Below are 14,415 nucleotides of genomic sequence, written 5' to 3'. Positions count from 1 at the left end.
ATTGTAGCAACAAGCTTTTCATGAATTGCAGTGTCTCCCAATGCGCCTTTTATTTGGCTGAAAAAACTAGGTCCAGGTTGAATGCAGATTTCCTCCTGTCTCTTTATTCCTTCTCTGCTCTCAAGCCTGGCACAGCTTCCAATGACTCAATCACATGAATGTGAGATTAATGCATTATAGTTCCCTCAAATACTATTTTACTTCCAAGAAATAAAATAATTGTGGAAATGGGTAAAAAGTTGAGAGCATGGGTAAAAGGAATGTGGATTTTCCCATATTTCCTCAAGTTCTACCAATCTTCTATTTCTGAAGCATTGTCTACGTTTGGCCCAATTCTTTCGCGTCTCTCTTCCTTTCAAAGGTTGGCTGTGAAGGGTGTCCAGCACATCAAAGAATAGCCTCCAAGAAAGGGGTGAGCTTTGATTCCAGTCAGTCCTCTGTTCTGTGGTGGAAACTCTGGGTCTCATAGAGTGAAGAGGGCAGATAGGATGTGGCTACGGTTTAATCTCCTCTACGTATAACCCAATTAAAGATTCAGGTACAGATCTTCCCTATGAGTTAGCTTATCGTGAATTACTTTACTTGGCTGTCAAATATCTAGCTATGGATTTGTGGAAGAATAGGATTTCTGCATAGGAGGAAGATAGCACCTGAGGGAAACAACTGTCTTTAAGAAAGACGAAGTGCTTCAGGAGGAAGAGGGGGCATACCTGGAGAATTTAGTGGGAAGTTAGTGGTGGGAGAAGGCATGAAGCTAGGATGAGACAGCGGAAGAGAAAATAGATTAATTTTGTTTATCATATTTGGCAACTTGTCTTGATCTTGATGGTTATGGTCAGAGGTGCCACTGAAAGCCATTGATGTGTACACCTATGCTTGATATAGCATAGTTTCTTTAGGCGCTGAAAGGTACAAGTTCAAAGGTACTAAAAGACTGGCTTTACAATTTTACTTGTATGATTTAAACAGTGAACCTGAATTCTGCAGTTTGATTGTGGAGATAGTATAAATGTCTGGAACTAATTATTTATATCTGATTGATGGTTGATATTGGATGCTTTCTATCTAAGCAGTTACTATGAACTAGATATACATTAATCCTTTCACCAGACCACTACCCTGTGAGGTCAATATTCGCTCTATTTGCTGATGAAAAAAACGAAGCTTAGAAACAGGATCAGTGGGCTGGGCGCGGTGGCTCACGCCTGTAATCCCAGCACTTTGGGAGGCCGTGGGCGGATCACCTGAGATTGAGAGTTCGAGACCAGCCTGACCAACATGGAGAAACCCCGTCTCTAGTAAAAATACAAAATTAGCCAGCCGTCGTGGCACATGCCTGTAATCCCAGCTACTCGGGAGGCTGAGGCAGGAGAATCGCTTGAACCCAGGAGGTGGAGGTTGCTGAGACTGCGCCATTGCACTCCAGCCTGGGCAAAACAAGAGGAAAAAACTTCGTCTCAAAAAAAAAAAAAAAAAAAGAAAGAAACAGGATCAGTAACTTCCCCAAGGCTACACAGCTAGTAAGTGGTAGATTTATAGTAAATAGGCTGGGCGTGGCGGCTCACACGGGTAATCCCAGCACTTTGGGAGGGCAAGGCGGGTGGATCACTTGAGGTCAGGAGTTCAAGGCCAGCCTGGCCAACATGGCGAAACCCCATCTCTACTAAAAATACACAAATCAGCTGGGCGTGGTGGTGCACGCCTGTAGTCCCAGCTACTTAGGAAGCCGAGGCAGGAGAATAGCTTGAACCTGGGAGGCAAAGGGTGCAGTGAGCCAAGATCGCGCCACTGCACTCCAGCCTGGGCGACAGGGCAAGACTCTGTCTCTCAAAAAAAAAGAAAGAAAGAAAGAAAGAAAGAAAAAGATTTATAGTAAGTCTAAGATTTTTCACAACAGATTTTTCCTCCCTAATCATTTGGCTATTTGTCTTTAGCTCTTACAGAAAAGTTGGGTTATAGTCCTGGCTTTGATTACCCATCTCAGTGTCATTGATTGTGCCACCTAAATTTCTCTGGACATCTTGTCTGGTTGGTTGAATGAGAGGGCTGGACTATGTGATCACCAGGACCTTTCTAATCGTCAACTCCTAGAATATACATTTTGTGGATTCAGTCTTTGAGTCTAGCTCACTTACTCAGTTTCCTAAATATTTGGAGCAAATATAGTATACTTTTATTATTAAGGATATATCACTTACCCCTAATGTTAGCTGACTGCATGGGTTATAATTGTAATCATTCATCGCATTTTTCGTCTATTAGCAAATATACATGCTCTCCATAGATGATCACGTCTGCTCCTCACAACAGCTTTATAAGGTGGATTTTAAAGCTCCCATTTTATGGAGGAGGAAGCTAAGGCTCAGACGGTTTTGATTCATCCAAGGTCAAATAGGTTGGGTGGCAGAACCAGAATTCCAGCCCCGTGTGTCTGCAACAAAACCTTTATATGTTTAAAGAAACATTAATGAAGCCGTATATATTTTCTAATTCTAAGGATCATGGACTTTATTTTTCAACCACAGATTTTTTTTCCTCCTTCTTAAATCATTAGCTCTTGTCTTTGATTTTACTATCTGCTTACTTCCTGCCTACTTAACCAACCGACAGGGAGAAGGAGAATGGGAAGAGGTTACTGTTTTTATGTTAAGTGCCTTTTCAAAGTCTAATTTACAGCCAAGAACAGCAAAAGTACCCCTTGGCTTTGTGCCTCTGCGGCGCCCCGGAGATCTCCTTCCCCGTCCCTCTTCCTTTCCGAGAATCCGCGTTCCGTTGTTGAACTACGTTTCCCAGCGTGCCGCGCGGCCGAGAGCCTGGACTCGACCAGTCCTTCCTCTTTGCCTATCAGCTCGTCGCAGCATGATGATGCAAATGCGTCGGGCGCCGATGAGTGACGACATTCTGGCTCGCGACCGCGGCAGCCGCCTTAGCAGGGGTAATAGGCGCAACGGCGGCGGAGGCTGCAGGGACGACGACGACGGCGGGGCGGGCGCTGTGCGCACAGGGGAGGGGTAGGCGGGCGTCGCCAGCGGCTTCAACTGCGGCAGCTACGGCTAGGGCGACGGAAGAACTCCCACCAGGTCGGCGGTCGAGTTAGGCCTCAGCACCGCCGGGAGCTGTTCGTGCTGTCCTCTGCGGGAGATCTCCATAGAGACCGTGACATACACAGAGGCGGGGGTCCGCAGAGGCGGCCGGACCGGAGCCTCCTCGGCCTCTGCGGCCGCCACCCCCTTCCCCGCTGCCAGCACTCACCCTCTCTCCGCTCCTGCTCGCAACCTCGCGGTTCCTGGGGTGCTTGTGCCCACTGTGTGGACAGCGCGGGCGGACTTTTGGGCCGGGGCCGGGCGGCGGGGGGGGCTCTCTAAGGCCTCCGCCTCTGCCTCTCCCGCCCCCTTACCCGCCCCGGAGCGGGAAGCGGCGGAGGCTCCGCCATGGCCTCAGGAGCCGGAGGAGTCGGAGGGGGCGGTGGCGGCAAGATCCGGACGCGGCGTTGCCACCAGGGGCCAATTAAGCCTTACCAGCAGGGGCGACAACAGCATCAGGTATGGGACCCCGACGCCGCGGTGGCCTGGCGGGTGGGGAAACTCGGCTGGAGGGGACGGGCGGTTCGAGGCCCCGGCGCCCCACGTGGAGCAGACAGGAGGGCCTGAGGAAGGGCCCGAGTGAGGCTCCGGGGGAGCTCAGGCCGTTGGGGGTGGCGACGGGAAGTGGGCTGAGACAGGCCCAGCCTTGCGGCGCACACGTGTGGTTTGGGCCGCCTTTCCCCCAACCCTCTGGGTCAGGGGCTTTCCCAGGCAGGCTCTGGGCGGGAAAAGAAATTGTAGGCCCATGATGCGCGCGTTTCTTTATTTTTTGGCGGGGATTTGGAATTTGAGGGTATTACTCACGTTCTCTCGAGGGAGAAAGGAAAAGATGTGGTTGATGGCCCTTATACTTGCTGTTTTGTGGTGTCCCTTCTTTAGTGTGTTTGGGGAGGGGGGGGCTGCCCCTTGGAATCTTAACTCTGGGGCAGACGGGGAGTTGTGGGGGGCGCTGTTACATGGAAAGTGGAATAACTTAGTCTCAGCCTATGAGTTAATTCTCGGTTTCCCCTGCTTGTGGCCCTCCTCGTCTTGAGAGCATTGGCTTAGATTTTCTTAACCGGGTTATAGTTAACCGTGGCACTGGGGCATTTTGAAAGTCCCTCTCCACCCTTACGTCTTTTCTCTGCTGCGCGACTCCCCCCCCCCCCACCGCCACCCCCGCCTTTATTTTGGAGGCTGGAATTGGCCATTCTCCACAGTTGACCGGGACTCCAGCTCTGATCTCATACACAAAATATTTTAATATTATGAGGCGTATTCTAGAAGTGTAGTTATTTTTGACACTCCAGGAATGTTGGTGGTCTTATAGTTTAGCCACTGTATGAACTCTTGGATGTTTAAAATTATAAAAAAGGATTATCCTAATTGTAAATGAGATAGTTGATTCTGAGAAAATTCCATTTTTAAAATATTGATTGTTAGAAGTATTGAATAGGAAAATGTTAACTTATTTTAATAAAGCCACTTATCAGTGATAAGTGGGAAGTGTGTGTCTTAAATTTGTTGAAAAACAAAAGTGTAGCAAAAGGATCTGATAACTTGTTGCCTACTGTTAAAGGTAGACTTCCTAGATTACTTTATTCTGGATGCTAATAAAGATTACACACTTTCACATGGTTGATGTTGTTAAATTGTGTCATTATCAACAGATTTTTAAAAGTAAAGATTTGGGTCGGGCGCGTTGGCTCACGCCTGTAATCCCAGCACTTTGGGAGGCCGAGGCGGGCGGATCACGAGGTCAGGAGATCCAGACCATCCAGAGACGGTGAAACCCCGTCTCTACTAACAAATACAAAAAATTAGCCGGGCGTGGTGGCAGGCGCCTGTGGTCCCAGCTACTTGGGAGGCTGAGGCAGGAGAATGGCGTGAACCCGGGAGGCGGAGCTTGCCGTGAGCAGAGATCTTGCCCCTGCACTCCAGCCTGGGCGACAGAGCGAGACTCTTGTCTCGAAGAAAAAAAAACAAAAGTAAAGATTTGAGGAATTTTTTTTTTTTTTTTTTTTTTTTTTTTTTTTTTTTTAGTTAAATGTTTTTTATTTTGAGGGAAATGTTTGAGTAGTAAAAATTGTGGTTCGGGTATTTTCAGTCGTTCTCTACTGATGGTTAGGTTTGGCACTGTTATTACTCCCACCAGTTTACCCCCAGATATGTACATAAAGTGCTTAGTTTTCAAATTTGTGAAGAAAAGGGGTATTTGCGAGCAGATTTAAGATTAGAATTCAGGTCACAAGCCTGGCCATTTAACCTAATCCGTCTGTAGAATGGAAGTTACACATGCATGCTTTCTTTTCTCCTATGAATGCCTTTGAGTGCTTAGATTTTCTTGTATGACATGTAGAAAAATGACTTGTTTTAAATATAGGTCATTGGATGGTCTGGATAGAGGTTAGAAGGGAATTAATATTTTCCAGATGTCTGAAGTTATCACAGCTTTTTTTTTTTTTTTTGAGACGGAGTCTCGCTCTGTCACCCAGGCTGGAGTGCAGTGGCGCGATCCTGGCTCACTGCAAGCTCCGCCTCCCGGGTTAATGCCATTCTCCTGCCTCAGCCTCCCGAGTAGCTGGGACTACAGGCGCCCGCCACCACGCCCAGCTAATTTTTTGTATTTTTAGTAGAGACGGGGTTTCACCATGTTAGCCAGGACGATCTCGAATCTCCTGACCTCGTGATCTCCCCGCTTCGGCCTCCCAAAGTGCTGGGATTACAGGCGTGAGCCACCGCGCCCGGCCCCTGATCACAGCTTAAATGTACTTAGATAAAATAAAAATCTATTTTTGGGGAGATGATGTCTTAACAGCATAACACCTATGATCCAAGGTGTCTTAGAGTTGATACGACTTCAGGCTGTGTAGTTTTGTTTTAAATCTTGATAATTTATCATTGCCCCTTATCTAAAATACTTTTGCTTCTTGTCCTATTTAATTAAAAAAGAAAACATATTTTAGCTTTTGAATTGGGAAGTAAAGGTATTTAGGGGTTTCTTGATCAACACTGTAGGTGCTATTTAATATTGGCAGAAACTACCACTACCCAAGAAAAGTATTCAGGTATATTCAAAAGAATACTCTCCTTTTTTTTTAAAAAATCTTAAAAATAAGGACTTTCTTTAGTCATTATTGAGGCTTTGGTGGACATAGGGTCTACCCACTTGCTGTTTATTATCCTAGGCTGTCAACTGGATGTTTTGCAGAAGCTGCTGAGTCATCATGAAGCAAGCTTCATGACATGGCATGTTTTATACTAATGTTATTTGATTAAGTGTCCAAGGGTTTCTGGGCAAAAATTAAGCTTTTGGTAGTATAGCAGAAAGTTGGAGTAAGAAACAGTGAGAGGTCTGGCGCTGTTAGTTAATGGATGTTTGCCAGTGCCTGTCAGGGCAACTTGCTAGTACAGTCACCCAGTACCTATGACTTCTGCATGTGTTCATTTGACTTGTAATTTCCTGTTTTGACTTCTGGGTTTAGCTCTCCTGGGAAATGCTGTAAGTTTACTACTTTCCTTCTTTAACTTATTTTTTTTAATTTTTTTTTTTTTTTTGAGGTGGAGTCTCGTTCTGTGGCCCAGGCTGGAGTGCAGTGGCTCGATCTTGGCTCACTGCAACCTCTGCCTCCTGGGTTCATTCCATTCTCTTGCCTCAGCCTCCCAAGTAGTTGGGATTACAGGCATGCGCCACCACGCCCGGCTAATTTTTGTGTTTTTAGAGACGGGATTTCGCCATGTTGGTCAGGCTGGTCTCAAACTCCTGACCTCAGGTGATCCACCCGCCACAGCCTCCCAAAAGTGCTGGTATTACAGGCGTGAGCCACCGCGCCCGGCCCAACTTCTGATCTTTAAAATGTCATCTTGCATGAAGTTGTGCAGACAAATTCATTGTCTTGCTCAAATAACTGAAGGGTTATAAGGGTAATAACTCTTAAGAATTGTAGAAGCAAATATGAAGAACAGCCCTGAATAATGCAAGCTGATCATTCTTACTTGCCTTCTCCCCTACCCCTTTACCTTTTTGCCTAGATGCATTCAGGAAATGGTGTCATTTTTCTTTTCTCCTTTCTTTTTTTGAGACGGAGTTTTGCATCTGTTGCCCAGGCTGGAGTGCAATGGCGCAATCTCGGCTCAGTGCAACCTCTGCCTCCCGGGTTCAAGCTATTCTCCTGCCTCAGCCTCCCGAGTAGCTGGCATTACAGGCATGCGCCACCACAAATGGCTGATTTTTTTTGTTTTGTTTTTGAGACAGAGTCTCGCTCTGTCACCCAGGCTGGAGTGCAGTGGCACGATCTCTGCTCACTGCAAGCTCTGCCTCCCAGGTTCACGCCGTTCTTCTGCCTCAGCCTCCCGAGTAGCTGGGACTACAGGTGCCTTGCCACCACGTCCGGCTAATTTTTTGTATTTTAAGCAGAGACGGGGTTTCACCGTGTTAGCCAGGATGGTCTCGATCTCCTGACCTTGTGATCCACCCGCCTCGGCTTCCCAAAGTGCTGGTATTACAGGCATGAGCTACCTCGCCCGGCCAGAAATGGTGTCATTTTTCTAGTTGAGAGTGAATAGGTAACTGAAGAGAATGTGGTTAGTTCCTGTCTTCCTTTTCCATTTCCTTTTTGTTCAGATTGTCAGGCACAGAAAGTCAGCTCTTTGGAGAGGTCAGGCTGCTTGCTTTTCTTAGTAGCCACTACAAAAAACTTGAGCCCATGGGCAAACCAGAACCTACTGCCACCTCCTGGTGAGAGGAAACCACTTATTTTTGCCCTTTTTGTCCCGGGGTGGGGGTGGGGGTGGGGTGGGGTGGGGTGGTGTGGGTAGTGTGCTTCAGACATTTATCTTCTGGTTTAGAGCTAAGGGACTCCGCCTTTAATCCTCCTAGATATAGTTTGTCTTACAGGTCAGTTCCTGCATTTAGCTTTTTTTTCTCCCCCCCGAGACAGAGTCTTGCTCTGTTGCCCAGGCTGGAGTGCAGTGGCACAATCTTGGCTCACTGCAACCTCTGCCTCCCGAGTTCAAGCAGCTCTCCTGCCTCAGCTCTTGAGTAGCTGGGATTACAGGCGCAGGCCACCACACCTAGCTAATTTTTGTATTTTTTTTTTTTTTGAGATGGAGTCTTGTTCTGTCACCCAGGCTGGAGTGCAATGGTGCGACCTCGGCTCACTGCCACCTCCGCCTCCCGGATTCAAGCAGTTCTCTGCCTCAGCCTCCCGAGTAGCTGGGATTATAGGCACCTACCACCACACCTGGCTAATTTTTGTATTTTTAGTAGAGACAGGGTTTCACCATCTTGGCCAAGCTGTTCTTGAACTCCTGACTTCCTGATCCACCTGCCTTGGCCTCCCAAAGTGCTGGGATTACGGGTGTGAGCTACCACACTCGGCCTAATTTTTGTATTTTTAATAGAGACTGGGTTTCACCAAGTGTTGGCCAGGCTGGTCTCGAACTACTCACCACGTGGTCTGGCCTCCTCGGCCTCTCAAAGTGCTGGGATTATAAGCATGAGCCACTGCACCTGGCGCATTTAGCTTTTTTTTTTTTTTTAGACAGAGTTTCGCTCTTGTTGCCCAGGCTGGAGTGCAACGGCACCATCTTGGCTCACTGCAACCTCCGCCTCCCGGGTTCAAGCAACTCTCCTGCTTCAGCCTCCCAAGTAGCTGGAATTACAGGCATGCGCCACCACTCCCAGCTAATTTTGTATTTTTAGTAGAGATGGGGTTTCTCCATGTTGGTCAGGCTGGTCTCGATCTCCCGACCTCAAGTGATCCATCCACCTGCCTTGGCCTCCCGAAGTGCTGGGATTACAGGCATTAGCCACTGCTTAGCTATTTTTAAAAAGGGGAAGGAAACCTCTTTATCAGTAGCTTAGATCAGGGGTCAGTAAACTTTTTCTGAAAGGGACACAGATAGTAAATTTTTAGGCTTTGCTGTGGTAAAGTGTCCTTTGTTTTGTTTTTAACAGTCCTTTAGCAAATGTAAAAACCATTCTTAGCTTGTATGAAAAAAGACCAAGGTCTGAATTTGGCCCAGCCCACAGGTCATGGTTTGCTATACCATGGTTTATATGATAGTATTGTTTTTATTTGTTTTGGTAGCTTCTTTGTGATACTCTGTCCCAAATAAGTATGTCCTGCCTGGTATCTGATAGCTGGAGTGTTCTCAGATTTGAAAAGGAGGGATATTTAGAGGTCGAATATTTAAATGATTCCAGAAGTCACCAAGTTTTTAACTTTTATCCTTATTTGCTTTATCCTAGATGCTTAATATAATCAGTGGGAATAGAAATGGAAACATTGATAGGATTGGATAGTTGATAGGATAGTTGTTAGGAAAACATTTTAGTGTAATGGAGTCAGCCTGAGTTTGGATCCCTGTTCTGCCTGGACTTGGACAAGTTAATTTACTCATCTGTAAAGTGAAAATTGTTGTGGAGGTTAAATGGGACAAGTGAAGATTTTAGAACAGGACCTGGCATATGTATATAGGTAAGGAGTTATTAAAAATTGAGTCCTTATTATATATATGCAATTGAAATTTGAAATTAAATAGAACTGTTTGATTTAGGGTCTTTTTGTTTGTGGGAGACCAGAGTTTTATTATTACTCAAATTAGTCTCCTGATTTAGGGTCTTCATATTGTCTCTGAATTTTCCTGCTTCTTATCAGAAGTTTTTTTTCCTTTAGGTGACTAAATTCAATACTTGCATGTATTAAATTGTTTAATGCAAAGTAGGTCTTGTTTGTGATGAGAGGTTTTGTGTGGTATTATATTAATTTACTTTTTCTAATAAGTGACAAAAAAAGTCCACTTGCTGTATCCATTTTCTGGGAAGTCCCTGACAAGGCAGATATCTTAGTTTGAAGTAAAATAAAAATTGTAGTCTGATGTCACTAATTAAAACTGTTTACTTTTCTTTTTTTTTGAGACAGAATCTAGCTCTGTCACCCAGGCTGGAGTGCCATGGTGTGATCTTGGCTCACTGCAGTCTCCGCCTCCCAGGCTCAAGGGATTCTCCTGCTTCAGCCTCCTGAGTAGCTGGGGTTACAGGTGTGTGCCACCACGCCTGGCTATTTTTGTATTTTTAGTAGACACGGGGTTTCACCATGTTGGTGTGGTGGTCTCAAACTTCTGACCTCAAGTGATCTGCCCTCCTCGGCTTCCCAAAGTGCTGGGATTACAGGCGTGAGCCACCTTGCCCGGCCAAAACCATTTTCATTAGGCACAGAGTATTATTGCAAAGATTGTAATTATCTTGTTTTTTTTTTTTTTTTTTTTGAGACGAGTCTCGCCCTGTCACCCAGGCTGAAGTGCAATGGTGCGATTTCGGCTCACTGTAACCTCCGCCTGCCAGGTTCAAGTGATTCTCATGCCTCAGCCTTTGGAGTAGCACGCACCATTATTCCTGGCTAATTTTTTACATCTTTAGTAGGGACGGGGTTTCACCATGTTGGCCAGGCTGGTCTTGAAGTCCTGACCTCGTGATCCGCCTGCCTCAGCCTCCCAAAGTGTTGGGATTACAGGCTTGAGCCACCACGCCCAGCTAGCTTGTATTAAAAAAAAAAAAATTATCTGTAGCTATTTGGCTTATCTTCATGGTTGTAATATATTTTTAAAAGATTCTTCTGTGTTGGGAAGCTTGGTTTCAAGTCTTGCTGACACATACAATTTACTGTCAGAAACAGGATGATAGGATGCCTTTTCTATCTATAGATATTTCAGTTTGCTTGATTTTGCGTATCTTTTTCTTAGTGTGATTTAAGAAACAAACTCTTACTCCCAATTTTCAAACATGTTACATGAGAAAAAGTGTGATAGTATCTTGTAGGAAACTTTTAGTGAGTTTAACTACTGTGAGCTTTTATTGAGTTTTCTTTTTTTTTTTTAAGACAGTGTCACTCTGTTGCCCAGGCTGGAGTGCAATGGCACGATCTTGGCTCACTGCAACCTCCGCCCCCCCCCCGGGATTCAAGTGATTCTCCTGCTTCAGGCTCCCAGGTCTTTTTTTTTTTTTTTTTTTTTTGAGACGGAGTCTCGCTCTGTGGCCCAAGCTGGAGTGTAGTGGCGCGATCTCGGCTCACTGCAAGCTCTGCCTCCTGGGTTCACGCCATTCTCCTGCCTCAGCCTCCCAAGTAGCTGGGACTACAGGTGCCCACCACCACGCCCCGCTAATTTTTTGTATTCTTAGTAGAGATGGGGTTTCACCATGTTAGCCAGGATGGTCTCAATCTCCTGACCTTGTGATCCGCCCACCTCGGCCTCCCAAAGTGCTGGGGTTACAGGCGTGAGCCACCACGCCCGGCTGCTCCCAGCTAATTTTTGTATTTTTTCGGTAGAGACAGGGTTTCGCCATGTTCCCCATGCTGGTCTCCAACTCCTGGACTGAAGCAGAACCCCTGCCTTGGCCTCCAAAGCACTGAGATTACAGGCGTGAGCCACGGTGCTTGGACCTGAATCTAGTTTCAATAATCTGAATTTAACATCCAAATCTAAGACATTATTGGTTGTATTTTATAAGCCTATGCCATTCAGCAGCGAAGTTTACCCTATCCAATCAGTCCAAGTCCTCTAGCCATTTAAAGTATTTTTCTAGCTGAAGAATTAAAAACCTGCTCCCTGGGAGAATAAGATTCCAGAACCTTAAAACTGATGATGGACTGCATTTGATATTTATAGTTAAAGATCCAGTGAAATTATTTGAGAAAGGAGATTTTATAATCTGAACACTGCTAAGGATAATGTGAAGAAAAGGGAGTTGAACAGAACTGAAGTCAAGAAAACTAGTAGGAAGAAAAGAGCTTTGTATAGAAGGAAGGAAGGATATATAGGAATGACAAGGAGTTGGCCATACTGAAAAGATGCCTCTGGTTATTCATGTGAAAAGGTTTATAAGAAAAGAATGTCGTTAATTACAAGTGAGTTCTGAGTTAGTGTTATAGAATAGCCTTCCCCCACCCCAGCTGCCTTTCATTAATCCTTTTTTTTGAGATGGAGTCTCGCTCAGTCGCCCAGGCTGGAGTGCAGTGATGTGATCTCGGCTCACTGCAACCTCTGCCTCCTGGGTTCAAGCAATTCTCCCTCCCTCAGCCTCTCAAGTAGCTGGGATTACAGGTGCCTGCCACCACGCCTGGCTAATTTTTGCATTTTTTAATGGAGACAGGGTTTCACCATGTTGGCCAGGCTTGTCTTGAACTCCTGACCTCAGGTGACCTGTCTGCCTCAGCTTCCCAAAGTGCTGGGATTACAGGCATGAGCCACTGCGCCCAGCTCATTAATCCTTCAACTCAGGTTAAATATAATTTGAAAAGCTAATGTATTCACAGTACCTTATACGTTGAATGTTCCTGATATGTATGTAGTATTGAATTCTAATCCCCAGATTGAATTTTTAATTAGTCTAAATCTCAGTGGCATTTTTGACATGTTTTGCCAAATGAAGAACCCTTCTTTCTTGGAGAGAGAATACCCAGTGGATTTAGCCAGTTCACATTCTAAAATTCACTCCTTTAATCCTTGAACTTAAATTTATTATTTATGATTATGAAGTGTAGACTTTGCTTTAGGGTCACAGAGTATTTTTTAAGATTAATTTTTTTTTTTGAGACGGAGTCTTGCTCTGTAGCCCAGGCTGGAGTGCAGTGGTGTGATCTGGGCTCACTGCAACCTCCGTCTCCCAGGTTCAAGTGATTCTCCTGCCTCAGCCTCCTGGGTAGCTGGGATTACAGGCGCACACCACCCGCCAGCTAATTTTTGTAGTTTTAGTAGAAATAGTATTTCACCATGTTGGTCAGGCTGGTCTCAAACTCCTGACCTCAAGTGATCTGCCCACCTCGGCCTCCCAATGTGCTGGGATTACAGATGTAAGCTACTGCACCTGGCTGTTTTTTAAGATTTTATTTATTTATTTTTTTTTTTATTTTATTTTTTTGAGATGGAGTCTCGCTCTGTGGCCCAGGTTGGAGTGCAGTGGCGCGATGTTGGCTCACTGCAAGCTCCGCCTGCCGGGTTCACGCCATTCTCCTGCCTCAGCCTCCCGAGTAGCTGGGACTACAGGCATCCACCACCACACCTGGCTAATTTTTTATATTTTTAATAGAGACGGGGTTTCACCATGTTAGCCAGGATGGTCTCGATCTCCTGACCTTGTCATCCACCCGCCTCGGCCTCTCAAAGTGCTGGGATTACAGGCGTGAGCCACCGTGCCTGGCCTTGTTTTTAAATCTTAAAGCACTCTTCAGGTCCATACAGAAAGCTTATTTCCCTCATGCCTGCTTATTTCCTGTAAAGACCTGAAGAACTCTTCTCTCAAGAACTCCTGAAAACATAGGTGGGTTACATTGGGCCTTCCTTGGTAGTAAGGTCAAAGGAACCTTTTCTTCCGTAAGAAAACCATTTTTCCTCTTGTCAGACTCTTTTTACTCTTATTTGTTAGTGGCTGAAGTCTTTAGTACTTCAAAACTCTTTTAAAAAACTGCCAGTCAAGGAGGTACCTCTCCAGATCTGTTTGGTAGGCAGGGTCCCTTAACTTTTTTGGAGTTGGTTGGTTGGTTTGTTTTGAGACAGTTTCACTCTTGTCACCCAGGCTGGAGTGCAATGGCACGATCAACTGGAACATCAACTTCATTTTATTTTCAAAAAATTGTTTCAGTATTTTCTTTTTCTTTTTTTTTTTTTGAGACGGAGTCTCACTCTGTCACCCAGGCTGGAGTGCAGCGGCGCAATCTCAGCTCACTGCAAGCTCCACCTTCCGGGTTCACACCATTCTCCTGCCTCAGCCTCCTGAGAAGCTGGGACTACAGGTGCCCGCCACCATGTCCAGCTAATTTTTTGTATTTTTAGTAGAGACAGGGTTTCACCGTGTTAGCCAGGATGGTCTCGATCTCCTGACCTCATGATCCGCCCGCCTTGGCCTCCTGAAGTGCTGGGATTACAGGCGTGAGCCACCGTGCCCAGCCCCCTGTTAACTCTTGATAGTCTCCTTTCCAGTACTGTGCATAATATTTCTTTTCCGTAGTAGTTTTTAAAAAATTTCTAATGTCTTATAGTTGGCTGTGCATCATAAACACATATTCTGTGTAAGTCTTTAACGGTGGAAATCAACTCGAAGGTCGGCTTTTATGTTAACTTCTCATTGATTTTTCAGAGTTGATATTAAAAAGATGTTTATAAATATGTGTTTGGTAGACAATAAGATACTAATTAAAATGGTGGTCTTTTAGGTAAAATTCTATTGTAGTTAAGCTTATAATCATGGTTGTGTATACCAAGGCCTTAATTAGAATAACAGGTCACTGAGTTTTTGATGGTTTCAGTATAGTGGTTCTCAAACATTAATTTGCAGAAGAATCAAATTCAAGAG

At 45.3% G+C, this 14,415-nt stretch overlaps 1 protein-coding gene across 4 annotated transcripts in view; it reads left to right on the top strand.

Annotated features, from left to right (window-relative positions):
* Window positions 1–2,491: 2,491 nt before the first annotated feature.
* NUP153 (nucleoporin 153) overlaps window positions 2,492–14,415 on the top strand; it is a 92,654-nt gene continuing 80,730 nt past the window's right edge. For all 4 annotated transcript variants that reach the window (XM_008976775.6, XM_063604757.1, XM_003823178.7 and 1 more), the window contains exon 1: window positions 2,492–3,542. In XM_008976775.6, coding sequence (XP_008975023.3) covers window positions 3,432–3,542 — 111 coding nt within the window. In that variant the 5' untranslated portion in view covers window positions 2,492–3,431. The remainder of the gene's footprint in view (window positions 3,543–14,415) is intronic.

Source organism: Pan paniscus, chromosome 5, assembly GCF_029289425.2.
Source record: "Pan paniscus chromosome 5, NHGRI_mPanPan1-v2.0_pri, whole genome shotgun sequence".
In the NCBI taxonomy this organism is placed as follows: domain Eukaryota; kingdom Metazoa; phylum Chordata; class Mammalia; order Primates; family Hominidae; genus Pan; species Pan paniscus.
The sequence above is the reverse complement of the archived record's forward strand: the minus strand, read 5'-3'. Positions and strand labels throughout refer to the sequence as shown.